Genomic DNA, 14,840 nt, shown 5'->3' with positions numbered 1-14,840 from the left:
TCACTATTATTTTAATACCGCCAGCAAAAAATCGTGATTTTCATGCAACTACTGGCCATTTTTATCAGGGGTCCCCCAATATTACTTTAAAGCGTAAAATATGTTCAAACAGTGATTAATAACAATTTAGTTACAATCGCGTCTCACTTTTCGATGACCATACTATATCTGTATTTTAATTTTGGCAAATGACCCTAGCAATTAAAAACTGAAACTTTTAAATAATAATAAAAAAAAATTGATAGACTAAAATATTTAATTTTCTTACTTAATAAAATCACATAATAATATATACAAACAATAAATAGTGGTTGTAAAATTCAGCTTAGTGGTAATCAGAACTAAAACTGATAAATCAACTTAGATAAACATGGTGTCATTATCTGAAATGGAATTCTTAATTGAAGCCATTTTAAGTGTATCTGTTAGTGTAACTGATGATTCAGTATCAATGGATCTGACAGAATCTATATTAGCTACAAAATTTTGATTATCCAGATTTCCTTCCAAAATATTTCTAAGTGCAAATAAACTCCATTCTCGCATCACTGAAACAAAAAGTAAATGGTTCATCAATAATAATAGATTTGCATTCATATTTGTATTAAGAGGATGTCAGCGCACTATTTGTTTTCTCTCTCTGACCCACGCGTAATATAGACAAAACACATTTACGAAGAATCATTTTTTCTGTCTTTAAGTAATTTTAGAGTAAAACCTTCCATTACAAAAAAGATAAAGAATAATATTTTTGAGGGAATGACATTGATTTTATATTTTATTGATATTTGACTTTCAAAATAAACAAAAAAACACTGTACATTTAAATAATGTTTAAATTATTAAGAGACAATATTTAGACAAATCAATGTCATTCCCTCAAAAATATTATTTTCTATCTTTTTTGTAATGGGAGGTTTTACTCTAAAATTACTTCAAGATATAGAAAAAATGATTCTGCGTATATGCGTTTTGTCTATGTTACGAGTGAGCCAGAAAGAAAAAACAAATAGTGCGCTGACATCCTCTTAATGTATAATTGGTTTTCGTAAATTTTTATAGTAAATATACTGATTAACTCTGTATATTACTTATTATAATAATCCATAGAATTTGTTATCAAATTTATTCTTGACCAAAAACAGTGTAAAGGAATCTAATACTTTGCCTAATATTAAACATAATAATAGATGAAACTTACAGGGATTTTTAGCATCAAATGAACAACATTCCAACAGTATGGGAATAATATTGTAAGTACGCATCTGTAAAAGAATTTAAACTATGAAATTATAAGTTAAGGTTATTGAAGCTCGAGCTACAATATGATATACTTACTAGGTTTTGATGTTCTTGGTGATTATAACACATGTTTGCTATCAATCGTATTAGATCTGATTTGAACCAAAATCTATTATGTGTTTGTATATCTGAATCAAATAAAACTGACAAATCCTTCACACGACTAAATTCATTGTTTAAACCGTCATTATCATTGGCACGCTTATGTATGAATACCAACAAATCTAAAATACAATGTTAATTATTTATCAATCACACAACATTACAAATCATGTTTTATTACAATGAAACAATTTCATACCCATGATTTTTTTTAATAGAGTAGTGTCTTTTTTGATTTCAGAATTAAATTTTTCTATATTTGAAGCCTTAGCGATAACATTCACTACATGAGATGTTATTTTTTCTATGGCACAATCAATAAAAAAATTGTTTTTTATCACAACAATGACATCTATAGATACTTCTTCACTATAATGATCAAGCCAAATGCAAATAATGTCCATTAATTGATCTTTAGAAGTATCAGGAAGATTTTTATAGACTAATAAAAAATCTTTTGAATTTGAGAAGATTGAATCTAAAAATATTTTACTGAAAAAAAAAAAATTTTTAGTTAATTTACTCTGATAATCAATAGGTATTTAGGTATTATACAGATATAATAATTGTAGTGTAACATTATTCTAATATTATTAAAATATAATCACAAATTATTGTTAAGGCAATAAGAAGTTATTGAAAGATTCATTGAAAATTGCAATTGTTTTGTTTAAATAAATTATATATTATATATTATATTATACATATTTTACCTATATTCTATTTCATTTTGAGTCCAATGAGTCATAATTTGTTGAATTATAATAATGTTTTTTAAGATCTCTGATCTGAAGTTGACATCACACAAACACAAGTTATACAGCAGCATCATTGAATTGTTCAATAGTTTGGAATCTCCAGAAGATAAAATAAAATGTCTAAAAACAATAACAAAAATATTTAGGATTCAATGTGAATGATATATAAATAAATAATTGCATCAATGTATTAACAAATATGTTTGAGAGGTTAGAATGTACATTACATACAACTATGTATGTGGTTACAGATAAAACAATGTACCTTAATATGCCACAGAAACCTCCAAATATCTGGCGTTGAGCACTTTCGTGACCCACTGAGAAGTTGGCCAAAAACTGTAACAATACACTTTGACTCAACGGCTCATTGGCAAAAAAATTGTCACAATACCAAGAACAGGTTTCAATCAGTCCTGAATCTAACAGTTGACACTTGCTACTGTCGTCAAGACGAGGCGAATTGTTCCGAAGCCAACGAAAAGTGTTTGTTATGTTTTTTATCTCATCAGTGTCTGGACTTCCAGACATTTTTCTGGATTTCAGACCCATAACTTGGCACACAAATTCTTGTACATCATTATTTTGTTGACCTGCAGCTGACATCGTTTTGTTTGTCTTTAAAGTCACAAACAGAAAATTTTATAAATTATAATATTATTGAAGTTATTAATCTAGGTAAGTAATAATGATGAAGGGTTTTACAAACATTCAGTTATTTCAACCAAAATTTGGCAATATATAGTCAATCATACCGATGAGATTTATAAGGTGATTAGACTTCTTAAAACTGATTTTAATTTGTTAGGTAATGTATCTTCTTGAAATCAATCGGGCCATTTTTTAAAACCTTGACTAGGTATATTTTAGATATTGATAATCATAAATTTAAATCAATTAATATCTTTAAAGTTAAAATGCATCTAGATAGATCTCAATTAGTCAAATTAATGATACTCGTCTAATATACTCCCTACCATAAAATGGTATCTACCAAAAAACTGTATGCGTGTAGTACCTATGCTACATACCGTGGTTATTTTTATTTTATTTCATTTTATTACAGGAAATTACATTTGAGTCATTAAGCTAAATAACATATTATAGTAGTTTTACAAAATTATATCTTAATAGCCATTATGATATCTGATCTACCAAGACCCATGTTAACTTACTGTTAGATATATTAATTTAGCCTATATTGTGTCTGTGTTATGTTCGTGAAGTGTCCTATTCGTTACAAGTTTTACTTTTTATTTTTTTATTTTAAAATAAACAAAAATGAATAAATCAATGCACTATTTGTCCGGGCATATAATATAATGTAATGAGGAAAATATATTGTGTTAATTATCTTCACAAGAGAAACTTGCACCCAGAACTTGGTAGTTGTTCCAAATTAAAATATGATGTTATTTGTAGCGGTACGTTGAAAGAATATCAAAAAATAAAAATAAATTGTTGTTAATTTGTTATTATTTTATGGTAGGTAGCATACTAAACCAACGAAGTAACGGTAGGTAGCATATTAGACGAGTACCAAATTAACAAATTCAAATCAGTTTTCATGAGTCTTATTGTGATATCTGGTCCATCGGTAGGATTAACAAAAAGTGCATATTGAAGTTATATTCTATTAAAATTTAAATGACTATATGTGTGTAATGTGCATTTACCTGCTGTAGGATTAAATCAATTGAATAGATTAGTGTTGTTGTTTTGAGTAGCGAGTGAGTATGAACATTTAATTACTTTGATTCCGTGTGAGTGTGCAACTGTTAGTCGGTTGTCGGTAACACAATTTTTAAATATTTCAATGTTTATTTGTGCTTAAATTTGGAAAACAAAAAGGTATTATCTATACAATATTTTGCTCAATGATCATTAATCATTTGACTATTGAGTATTGAGTACCTGTTGACTATACTACGACTATTATACTTATCTATGCTACGACTATTTACTATTTAGTATTTGACTATTTCAATTTTCAAAAACGATTTACGATTATAGTGGTGATTATTCCCATAGAATAATAACTACCCTACTATCAAATATCAATTTATTCACCAGCTTGTCCGGCTTGTCCAGTACCAAACGTCATCTAAACTAGTCGCAAGTCGCAACAAGTTAGGACTTGGGTTAATTTTTTGGACTTTTTACCTCGGACTTAGAACATGGTACATTGGTACCAGAATATATAATACCACGGTCGTATATAGTTATATAAGACCATGCATAATACATAATATTAATATGTATTATCATTTATCTATGTGCACCATTATCAAAGATTATGACGTTGTGTGATAATAGTGATGTTTAACAAAAAATAAATAATATTTTATATTGTTGTTCTGTGATAATGTGGATAAAATAGTCCTTAGATCATAATTATTATTAATAATCAAATTACATAATTGTACTTATATTAGTATATTATTATGATTTAAGACTTAAGATAATAATAAAATGTATGTTACTCATAGAGTCATATTATATAGATAGTAATTAATTTATAAAATATTATGTATTACAATTACTGCGTATGGTTCTATGGTTAATGATTCGATATTATATTATAATTGTAATAATTGTATTCATATGTTTTTATCTATTATCTATATGAATAACATTTCCTATTAAAATACTCCTGTCTTTATTTTATGCAAATTTTAGTAATTTTTTTGATACTATTTGTGATTATACTGATTATCAAAGTTCGGTAGTCGTTACTCGTTACACGTTACTCGCTAGACACTAATCGCTCAGTCATTCGCTCGCTAGTGTTCTCACCTTCACTGTTCACTAATCACTTGTCAACGATTATCATACGTAAAATATATTATAATATTAATACCACACATCGTTTAAATTTTACTCGTTATTAACTTATATTATATGAATTACTATGTACTTGTTTACGTGTTGGATGACTCAAATGTTGAATAATCATATTTGAGAGAAGTCTCAAAGTAGACACACGAGCTTACTTATCCGAACAAGAGTATCTGCCGTTCGTTTTGTCCCAAAAATGTCACGACGTATCTTAGTTACGTCAGAACCGCCTTTAAATGTTGATCCTTATTGTTTTCACTCGTTTCTATCCCACTCTAACAGAATGGATAGAGACAAAGAATACTTGAACATTCGCTTCACCGAAACTATTAATGTAATCAAAATGGATGGAATCGTCGATACAGATTTTTTAATTAACAGGGTATTATTGATTTCAGTTGATAGCTATATCTGTTCAATAATCCCTTGTCTTCTTCCCCATTTAGACTTACCCCAGCCAATTTGATCAGCAGTTTACGCTGCTAATAGAGGCCAGCTTGAATGACCAAATAAAAATTGTGAAAGAATTGTTCAATAGATTCAATGTCGCAGTGGACAAAACAGGAGATGTAGTGAATTTTGGTTCACTTGTCAAAGGAGTTACAGCGCTTTGGTGTGCGGCTGGTCAGTATTTTATTTCAGTTATTATTTTATCCATAGACATTTACATTATATTATTAAATTAAAATTATACAATAATAATTAGACTAGTAATAAATACCTCAATTTCACTCTTACTAGTTTAAACATAGTATGTGAAGTTTGATCCTCGCTTTTAACATTTAGAAATTTATATTATTATCATATTTATTGTACTTATAAATTTTGTGTTCTATATAATATTTGTTTTTATGCATACAAAATAAATCATATATAGTTTTTGATTAGTCTCAGTAGAATAGGTTATACGATCATCTAACATACAACATACTTGCTCTTATTTATCACAATTCACAAACTAATTTATATTTTTGAATTTCTAGGAACTGGGTCCATGGAAATAGTGAAAATTCTTGTTGAGAAAGGTGCAAATGTTAACTTTCTTACTGAAACTAAGTCGTCTCCATTACGAGCGGCTTGTTATTTAGGAGATCTAAATATTGTTGAATATTTGGTTGAACATGGAGCAAATATTAATTTAACCAATATATACAATAGTACATGTCTGATGATTGCTTCTCATAATAGTTAGTATATATAATCGTATTGTTACATTTAAACATACAAATATGAAACATCTTTTAATATTTCATTTAAATTGTATTATTTTCTAAGAAACCATTTTAAGAAAACTCTCAAGACTGCTAAAAAAAAGTCTCCTTGTGTCTAATAAAATTAACTAAAACATTAAAATGTATTTAATTTACTCATATTAGATCTATAGTCAATTTTACAATATTTACGTAGAACTAAAAGATTAAATTAAATATTATATTAGAATTATTTGTACATGCATTTTTTCTACTTATCAATATGTTATTTTATTTATATATTTAATTAGTAAAATATTGTTTTAATCTAGATCACAAAGAAGTTGTTGAATATTTGTTGAGAAAGGGAGCGGATATTAATGTACAAACTAATTGTGGATCTACTGCCATGCACTTTGCAGCACAAGCTGATAATTTGGAAGTTGCTAAACTACTTATAGAATTTAATGCTCAACAACTGAAAAATCATCAATGTGTGTATATAATTTGATTTTTTAAATTATTAGTTTAAATATTTTTTTTCCTAGCTCTGACTCCTATTTTGGTGGCAGCCGAAAGAACACATCATAATTTTGTATATTGTCTCATTAATGAGATGAGTTTATTGAATTTGACTCGGGAAGAGAAGATAGAGGCTGAAGAGTTACTAGGTGCTTCATTTTTGAATGATAAAGATCATTATGATTTACGTCTGGGATATAATATTCTAGTTCGAGCAATGAAAAGGCGGTATGAAATTTAATTTGTATATTATAATATTATTTATTAATACTAACAGTATTCTATTTATGGTTTAATTGTTCAATTGAGATTTATCTAACTTGTAACTACTCTTGATGGTAAAATTTTAAGTAATACTCAATTGTAACTGTAAGAACAAACGTAAGATGTTGCGAATTAACCCCAAAACATATGAGTCAAATTTTAAAAACTCATTTAATGAAATCTAAACAAATACAAATTGTATATAGTTAAATTTATCATGGTTACATAGATACTAGTGTTTAATTTTTGTAAAGTATGTAGGTATAATGGGTAACATTTACCCAGGTTTTGAGGGTCCTTAAATGTTATAAAAAAAACGTACCTACTGTATATTATTGTAAACATTAAACAAAATAGTAAATATTGTGTATAATTTTAGGTATGAGATGCATCCAATTATAAAGAAAAAAGTTAACAAAACAATCGAATGTTACAAATACAGAGTTGAATGTCAAACCATGCAAGAATTATTAAATATAAAAGATAATGCTGAAGCCATACATTTTGAATCACTAATAATTAGGTTTGTATTGTTTATTGTGAACAATTTGGTATTTATTATTTATATTCCATTTTTTTTATCTTCATAACCTACTATAGAAAAAACAAGTAATACTTCTAAGAGAAATAAACTATTCGATAGCAGAGATTGTGAAAAAAGGAAGGTTGACATGTTGAGTGCCAATAAAAAGAATATTAAAATTAGAGATAATTGTCTAAATGGCATTACCATTGTGGTTGTTGCCAACATTCATTGCAGGATTGTGAACATGAGTGTAACCCTTAAATTGGGTTTGTTGTCTTCTAAGGACTATGTTGTTGTGAGATATTATCTAGAAGTTAAAGTGAGAGCTCGGACCTTAGACCAGATGTTGGGCGGTTTTAATATTCATTGCTTATGAGTTCCTTGGTGCCTGAAAAATCAATTAAAGTTTATTAGAGGATCCATGGCAATTTAACTTATTTTAACAGACTGGTAGGCGGTTTTAACAATATTACATTAACCGTCAAACTGTTTGGAACTAATATGGTGGAATTTCGGCATGAAAAAGAGTTGACCAAGCAAAAGCCACATAAGAAGGCATTGCAATAGCTTTACTCGAAAAATAGATGATAGATCCACAATTATCAATTGAATGCTTCTCACATTCTACTGAAGTATAATACAATTAGAAGAGTTGACTAAAGATTATAATTCAACCATGATTTTATTGAAATTAAGGTATTTGCTGTACAATTCAATTTTTCAGTACTTTTTTTCATATTATATAATTACAGCATCTTTGGTAAAAAAAAATTATTTTAGAGCCTATATTCATCATTAATCTATATATCTAAAACAGGTAAAACAGAATTGACCAAGTTTGCCTTTAATTTAACAGTTTGTAATTTTTGAGTAAGATAATATGACATTGTTAAATTATTTACACACCTCCTACTCTAGCATAATTTAGTAATTATTTTAATAAGTATTACTTCATGATTGAAACTACAGATTTTTTTAATAGATAATGAATATATTTAGTTTGGTGAAGACTATAATAAAAAACTGCAATATAACAAACAAAAAAATTAAAATAAATACATTTTTATTTAACATATGTTTTGTTTACTTATGTTTATTATTTTAGAGAACGAATTTTAGGTGAAAACAGTCCAGATTTATTGCAATCAATCATATACCGTGGTGCTGTTTATGCAGATGCGCAAAATTTTACACCATGTATACTTCTCTGGAATCATGCCTTAAAAATAGCTAATCATAATAAACATAGCATCCATAGAGATCTTTTACGATTCACACAGGTAACATTTTAAACTTAATTCAGAGCAGAATCTTAAACAGAAATTCAAAACCCTACATAACGCATTTTATCTAATTTAAAAAATATTCTATTCTATTATTATCTATTGTTTCACAAATTTTAATGGTAATCAAAGTAATAATAAAATAGTAATAATAATCAGTGGTGTAAACTGGGGGTCGCAAAGGTAGTGTATTACGACCCCAAGAATTTCTGAAATATTACAATTATAAATGAAAAGTTTTTTGATATAATAATTAGTAGGTAACAATTTATAATTTGGTTTCAATTAAAATTATTTAAGATGAACTCATATTTTGAGAACCCATGAGAACAGTATTTTACGTATTTGAATAATCAGATTTCACACCATAGCCGGCATATTATTGTCTATTTTTAGTTTTTCTCAATAGTCAATAATATTATTACGTTATGTATTTTGTTTACCGCTAGGATTAGAACTAGTAGATTATATATTTATTTTATAGAGTAATATAGAAAGGTGTTTTTCTAACTAAAACAATATGATTTAGAGCTTCTGTTTCCATTAATGTTTTAGTTATACTTATAATGTTAAATTTGTATACTACCATTCTTAATGTAAATTTTTTCTCAGGTGTTTTGTCAAATGATTAAAAATAATACTAAAATCAAATTATCAGATTTAAAGAATATTTTACAATCTGCATATGATGAATTAATTATTATTAAAAAAAGATTGTCTGAACCTGATCATTCATCTGAAAAAAAATTACCAAAGGTAAAATATTATTAAATTACAAATATTAACGACATTATAATTAGATACTTACATATTATTCAGACTATCTATATAGGTTGATTGAGAATTTTATTTACCAGACTACCGTGTACCATATTATTTGAACTGCCGCTATTTTTGTATATTTAAATATATTAATTTAAAAATGCAATAGAAAGAGAGAGAATATTTAATGGAAAAAAGCGGGTAAGTGGATGTCGCTCTGCTGTACATTAGGTGGTGGGGTGGACCTAGGGTAGGTTAGATTTGAATGCAATGATAGGTCATAGGTATCATTGTACACGAAAAACGATTCTGAACGGAGATGATTTGTCAGTCTAGGATATATTATATTTAAATATTGTCATATATTCTATTTTGAAACAAATATTTTATTTTTCAATTAGGACAGATTTTACATATGGCATGGTTAATCAATTTTTCCAAAAACATTGCATGTAGTTATCATAATTCATAATACTTATATTATCATAGATATACATATGCCTGGTTTGAGGATAAATCGTTATTGTTACGCGATTTCATAAAAATTTAAAACTCAAACGCTCAAAACATTTTTCTTATAATGACGCTTCAAATTTCCTTTATAGCTATTTGAAGAAAAACTTATGGAAAACTTAGTGTTGAATTTTTTAACCTTAGATATAAATACAAACAATTTTATGAATTTTGAACTACAAAATAATTTGCAAATTCATGATTTTGTCAATATTTGAACTTCAAATGCCAATAAAAAAAAAAATTGTGCCCATGTATTCTTATAATTTTTTAATCACTATAAGAATAACTTATGAGGAACTTTTTATTAAATTTTCAAGTATTTTGATTAGGCCAAAAAAATTTTATTGCCACTTCAAAAAAAAATTTTCAGAAGAATTGAAAATTTCAGTTGTCTATAATATATTATATCTCAAAAAAAGTCAAAATATTTTGAAAATTGAATCATGTAAAAAAATGCCGATCTAAATAACTGGTAAAATTTTCAAGTATCTACAATTTATACTTTTTGAATAATAACAAATATTTTAAATTGTTTGGGGATAAATCGTTATTGTTACGCTATTTCGTAAAAATTTAAAATTCAAATTCACTTAACATTTTTCCTATAATAATGCTTCGAGTTTTCTCTATAGCTACTTGAAGGAAAACTTAGTTTTGTATTTTTAATCCTTAGTTATAAACACAAAAAAATTTATGATTTTTCAACTTCAAAATTACTTGCAAATTTTCGCGTTTTCGACAGATTTCGTAAAAATTTGAACTATAAACGCTTATAAAAAATAATTTTGACTAACGATTTTTAAATTTTTTTTTTAGCTACAATAAGAACAACTCATAAGGAACCTTGTATTAAAATTTCAGTTGTCTATAAATAAGTCAAAAAATTTTGAAAATTAAACTGTATATAAATAACACTAACATAAACATTTGGTAACAATTTCAAGTATTTACAGTGATTAGTTTTTGAATTACAACCATATAAATAAATCGATTTGGTCGAAAACTGGTTTTGCAAAAAATTCCCGTTTTTCTGTCATTTTTTTTTTGTTTTTCTCGATTTTTTTGAAAACCGTTGGAAAATGTTTACTTTTGACCTCTATAATGCACCAAGGATATTCACTTTTACATCAGAAAGCACCCACAAAGTTTGAAATTGAAGCATTATTTCAACTAGTTATGCTGTACACAGACGCAAAAAAAAAAAAACCACACTCATCATTGTAAAATCAATACATTCATCACTTCGTTCAAAATCTAAAACAAAATACAAGAACAGTACAAGATTACAACACATTTATATAATTATAATAAAATACAAAAATTATATAAATATAGATTGTATGGTCCACTTTTATGAAGTTATATAAAAAATTTAGGTAGATTACTATTATGTATTTTTACTTTATGTCATTCAACAACGTTGTCAACTATGTATAATGAAAATATGGTGCTAGTTTGGTATGCGCTCCTCGTACTACATTTTTATTTTATTAGTGGCATTTATATTTGTCAATGAGGGAGGAGCATCTCCAACTAATAATCTACCCTTATCTTACTTCCTTTGGCCAGCAAAATGAGGCAGATTATTGTCGTCCAATATTCCCGTACCAAACGTAGACCATGTGTAGAACGGCAAAACCTGTAGAGCGCTTACCAAACTAGCACCAAAAATAATATAAATATAGTTTTATTTTTAGGAGGGAAAAAATGTGTGCTGCTTCACTGATTCCTATAATCTTTCTAGATTTTGTGCGTGGACCATTGTTACAGTACCAACATCATTAAAAGTGTGATTAACTCTAAAATTACTGCATCTGTATATAGTATCTTTTATTTGTTAAGTATTGTAAGCTTGCCAACTATTAGAATATACTGTTGATCTCTGTTTAATATTATCTTAAATTGCTTTTGGTAAAGTTTATTTTGCATTCTCAAAACTTAAAAAAACAAATATTTTTAAATATTTTACTATATATGCTCTCAAATATCTACTGTTATAATAAAATTCTACCAAAAATGATTTCATGCGCTATTGTCTCCTAGAATAATATTTATAATCAGTTTTCATTCCATTTAAGTTATTCTCTGTTAACATAACACAAACATATCTAAAAAAAAATGATTCAAATTAATAACTACTGTTATATTACATAATATATTTTAAGTTTTTGACATTACTTAATCAATGATTGTTTTTGTATAAATTTGCTGTTTTATACAACTTTTTTTCAAACCAATTAACTTGCCCATGGATTTTGTATGGCATATTTTTGCTTTTCTATTCCGAAATACACAATTTTCCCAATGTCTATCTTATCTTAGTGTAATGATTATTTAAACATACTCAAAACTTAACCAGAAATGCAAACAATTTATGTGTACTATGTACTTATGATGTTATAATAATGAATAATCCCATAATATATTACTAGTAGGGCTCAGATATAAGTGCCTTAAAAAATGTTAATAAATGCCCTTTCAAAAAATTCATTATTTATTACATAAATTCAAATATATTTTTTAAATGCATATATAGTATAAAATTAAATTTCATTTTCATTAAACTTTACTAAGACATTTTAATTTTAATATTTTTTCTTTTATACAAAAATAAAATGTGAATTAAATAATATTTGTAAAATATGTAACATGTGAAATACTCCTGCAGTATCTGCAACATAATACTCAACACATCTAAAAGTGTCCTACAATCAGCCACACGCACCACCAATATGATATTATTGCATTAGATTATATTATATAAAAATAGTGGTAGTCCATTAAATTATTGATCAACATATTATGAAGTCTGGATAATACGGAAACTACCCATTTACATTTCTAATTTAAAAAAATGGTTAATACTTGTGATTATGAAATTAAAAACATACAATTATCTTTTGTAATAGGATGAATACTATTCAAATATTAAGTCTACGCTTGGTCTAATTATTATAACTAGTATCGCATTATTACAAAATAATAATAATGAAGATCCGTTGGTAGGTGATTTGATGAAAGTTATAGTGGAGATAAATAAACTTGAACTCAAAACAAATAAAGGTCAAACATTACTTCACTTGTGCCTTAATTATGACACAAATGTTGACAATATTTTTACTACAGGAATTTGTTGGTAAGATAATTTTAAAACAAATACAATAACTAGAAAATTTTAATTTTAATTTACCTATTTATTTGTTACACATACTTCTGTAATCTAGATTTTACTTAAAATTCTTTAGTTGAAAGATTTATATTTTTATGTGAATTAGTGTTTTCTACGTTGAATTTTTATACTAGAAGACTACTTATTGTACCTATATATTTTTTATTGCAGCTTTCCAAACTTTCTTGCAATGAAATTATTAGTTCATTGTGGAGCGAATGTAGATGCAGTTGACAATGATAAAAATACACCCCTCCATTACATTGGTAAATTTATTACAGATTTGTAAGTGTTTATATTATTTTTTTGAGATCAACAATCATGTTTTTAATTTTACAATAATTGTATTTTAAGTCCTCACATACCACATGACAGTGATGACTTAGACACAAGAAAAATGGTCATGGAGTTATTGAATGCTGGTGCTCATACAGACTATGTAAACAAATTAGGGGTTTGTCCTCATACAGGATATCTGTCAAGTAATTATTTTATACTATTTTATCCTATTTAACTTTATTCCATTTTATTGTGAATAATTGATTTTTGGTTTAGATTTATTCCATTTAACAAACAGTATGCCAAGGAGTTTGAAATGTCTATCTGCCAGTGTGCTCAAGCGCCGATTTCCAAAAAAATACTACTGTGATCAGTTGCCAAAAACATTAGTAAAATTTACTAATTTACATTAAGTGATTAATAGTTAGTAAAATATTTAGACAAAATAATATTACCTACAATATGACCTACAAAAGTTAATAGTTAAGTCATAATTTTATGCAGGTTAGCTGTAAGCAGATCAATGAATGCTTACAGTAGAATATTGAAGAGACTTCAACATAATACATTTTTATTATGAGTTATCTATCCTACATGTATATATAAATTTTTTTTATAAACTTTTTATTTCTTAATATTTTTATGAAAACAAAAATGTACAACCAGTTTTTACTTTAAATGTGATTAGTTGATTTCTTATGAATATTAAAATTGCATGAAATAATTTACTACTTTCTATAAAAAAAATAAAACATGTATAATGCATAGCTATTTAATCTTGTAATCATGTATATTATGTATATTTTATAGAAACCTTGGATAAAAAAAGTGTTCTATTAAAATATTGTTAAAAAAGTTTAAATTTATTGTCTATATTTGTTTATATATTTTTATAAATGGGTGGTTGTCTTAACCTCTCCATTTACTTTATATTGTCAACAGCAAGAATAAGATTTCATTCATATTAACTATTTAGTATTTGCACCTACCTTATGGTTTTATTTATTTTATGTACATTTTATGATATGAAATTAACAAGTCATTGGTCACTAATTAGTCTAGGGACTTAATGCCCTTAAAAACCTCAAAATATACATTTACTATGCTCTAATAAATCACTGAATATACCCTGAAAATATGACTTAAGAGGACTTTACACCCACATGTAGCAAACACTGTACTTGCGTGGGACAATGTTTCTTCCTCAGTACTTTTAGTAGAATTATCAAAATTCTACAACTTACCTTTAGGTAAGAACTTTATCTATGCCATGGTGTCGTTATTTTTTTGATAACATAAATTTAATTAAAGTTATTATTTAAAAAGATA

At 26.5% G+C, this 14,840-nt stretch overlaps 2 protein-coding genes across 7 annotated transcripts; one reads left to right on the top strand and one right to left on the bottom strand.

Annotated features, from left to right (window-relative positions):
• Nucleotides 1–238: 238 nt before the first annotated feature.
• Nucleotides 239–4,316, bottom strand: LOC107161723 (ataxin-10). 4 transcript variants are annotated; one of them, XM_089225189.1, is made up of 8 exons: nt 4,233–4,316; nt 3,839–3,991; nt 2,428–2,780; nt 2,118–2,282; nt 1,604–1,896; nt 1,339–1,526; nt 1,202–1,265; nt 239–548 (listed from the first exon to the last, which is right to left on the bottom strand). In XM_089225189.1, exons 3-8 carry the CDS (start codon nt 2,766–2,768, stop codon nt 361–363), a joined length of 1,239 nt encoding a protein of 412 aa, XP_089081315.1. In that variant the 5' UTR covers nt 2,769–2,780; nt 3,839–3,991; nt 4,233–4,316; the 3' UTR covers nt 239–360. The 4 variants fall into 4 exon arrangements, with proteins under 4 accessions (XP_089081315.1, XP_015363721.2, XP_089081316.1 ...); XM_015508235.2 differs by lacking the exon at nt 4,233–4,316 and adding an exon at nt 4,077–4,226; XM_089225190.1 differs by lacking the exon at nt 4,233–4,316 and having other exon boundaries at nt 1,202–1,282; nt 3,839–4,226.
• A 337-nt stretch (nt 4,317–4,653) lies between these two features.
• Nucleotides 4,654–14,373, top strand: Fem-1 (protein fem-1 homolog B). Of its 3 annotated transcripts, none has more exons than XM_089225187.1 (13): nt 4,654–5,382; nt 5,447–5,624; nt 5,984–6,187; nt 6,523–6,684; nt 6,739–6,940; nt 7,356–7,499; nt 8,608–8,782; nt 9,398–9,541; nt 12,973–13,199; nt 13,404–13,517; nt 13,587–13,714; nt 13,788–13,934; nt 13,995–14,373. In XM_089225187.1, the coding sequence occupies exons 1-12, from the start codon at nt 5,197–5,199 to the stop codon at nt 13,922–13,924; spliced, it is 2,001 nt and encodes a 666-aa protein (XP_089081313.1). In that variant the 5' UTR covers nt 4,654–5,196; the 3' UTR covers nt 13,925–13,934; nt 13,995–14,373. The 3 variants fall into 3 exon arrangements, with proteins under 3 accessions (XP_089081313.1, XP_015363716.2, XP_015363715.2); XM_015508230.2 differs by having other exon boundaries at nt 4,656–5,382; nt 14,016–14,373; XM_015508229.2 differs by having other exon boundaries at nt 4,656–5,382; nt 13,788–14,373.
• The last annotated feature ends 467 nt before the right edge of the window (nt 14,374–14,840 follow it).

Source organism: Diuraphis noxia, unplaced genomic scaffold (assembly GCF_037042655.1).
Source record: "Diuraphis noxia isolate RWA-SAM2 unplaced genomic scaffold, SU_Dnox_SAM2 contig0004, whole genome shotgun sequence".
NCBI classification, from domain to species: domain Eukaryota; kingdom Metazoa; phylum Arthropoda; class Insecta; order Hemiptera; family Aphididae; genus Diuraphis; species Diuraphis noxia.
Note: the sequence above shows the minus strand (reverse complement) of the source record. Positions and strands in the feature narration are given on the sequence as shown.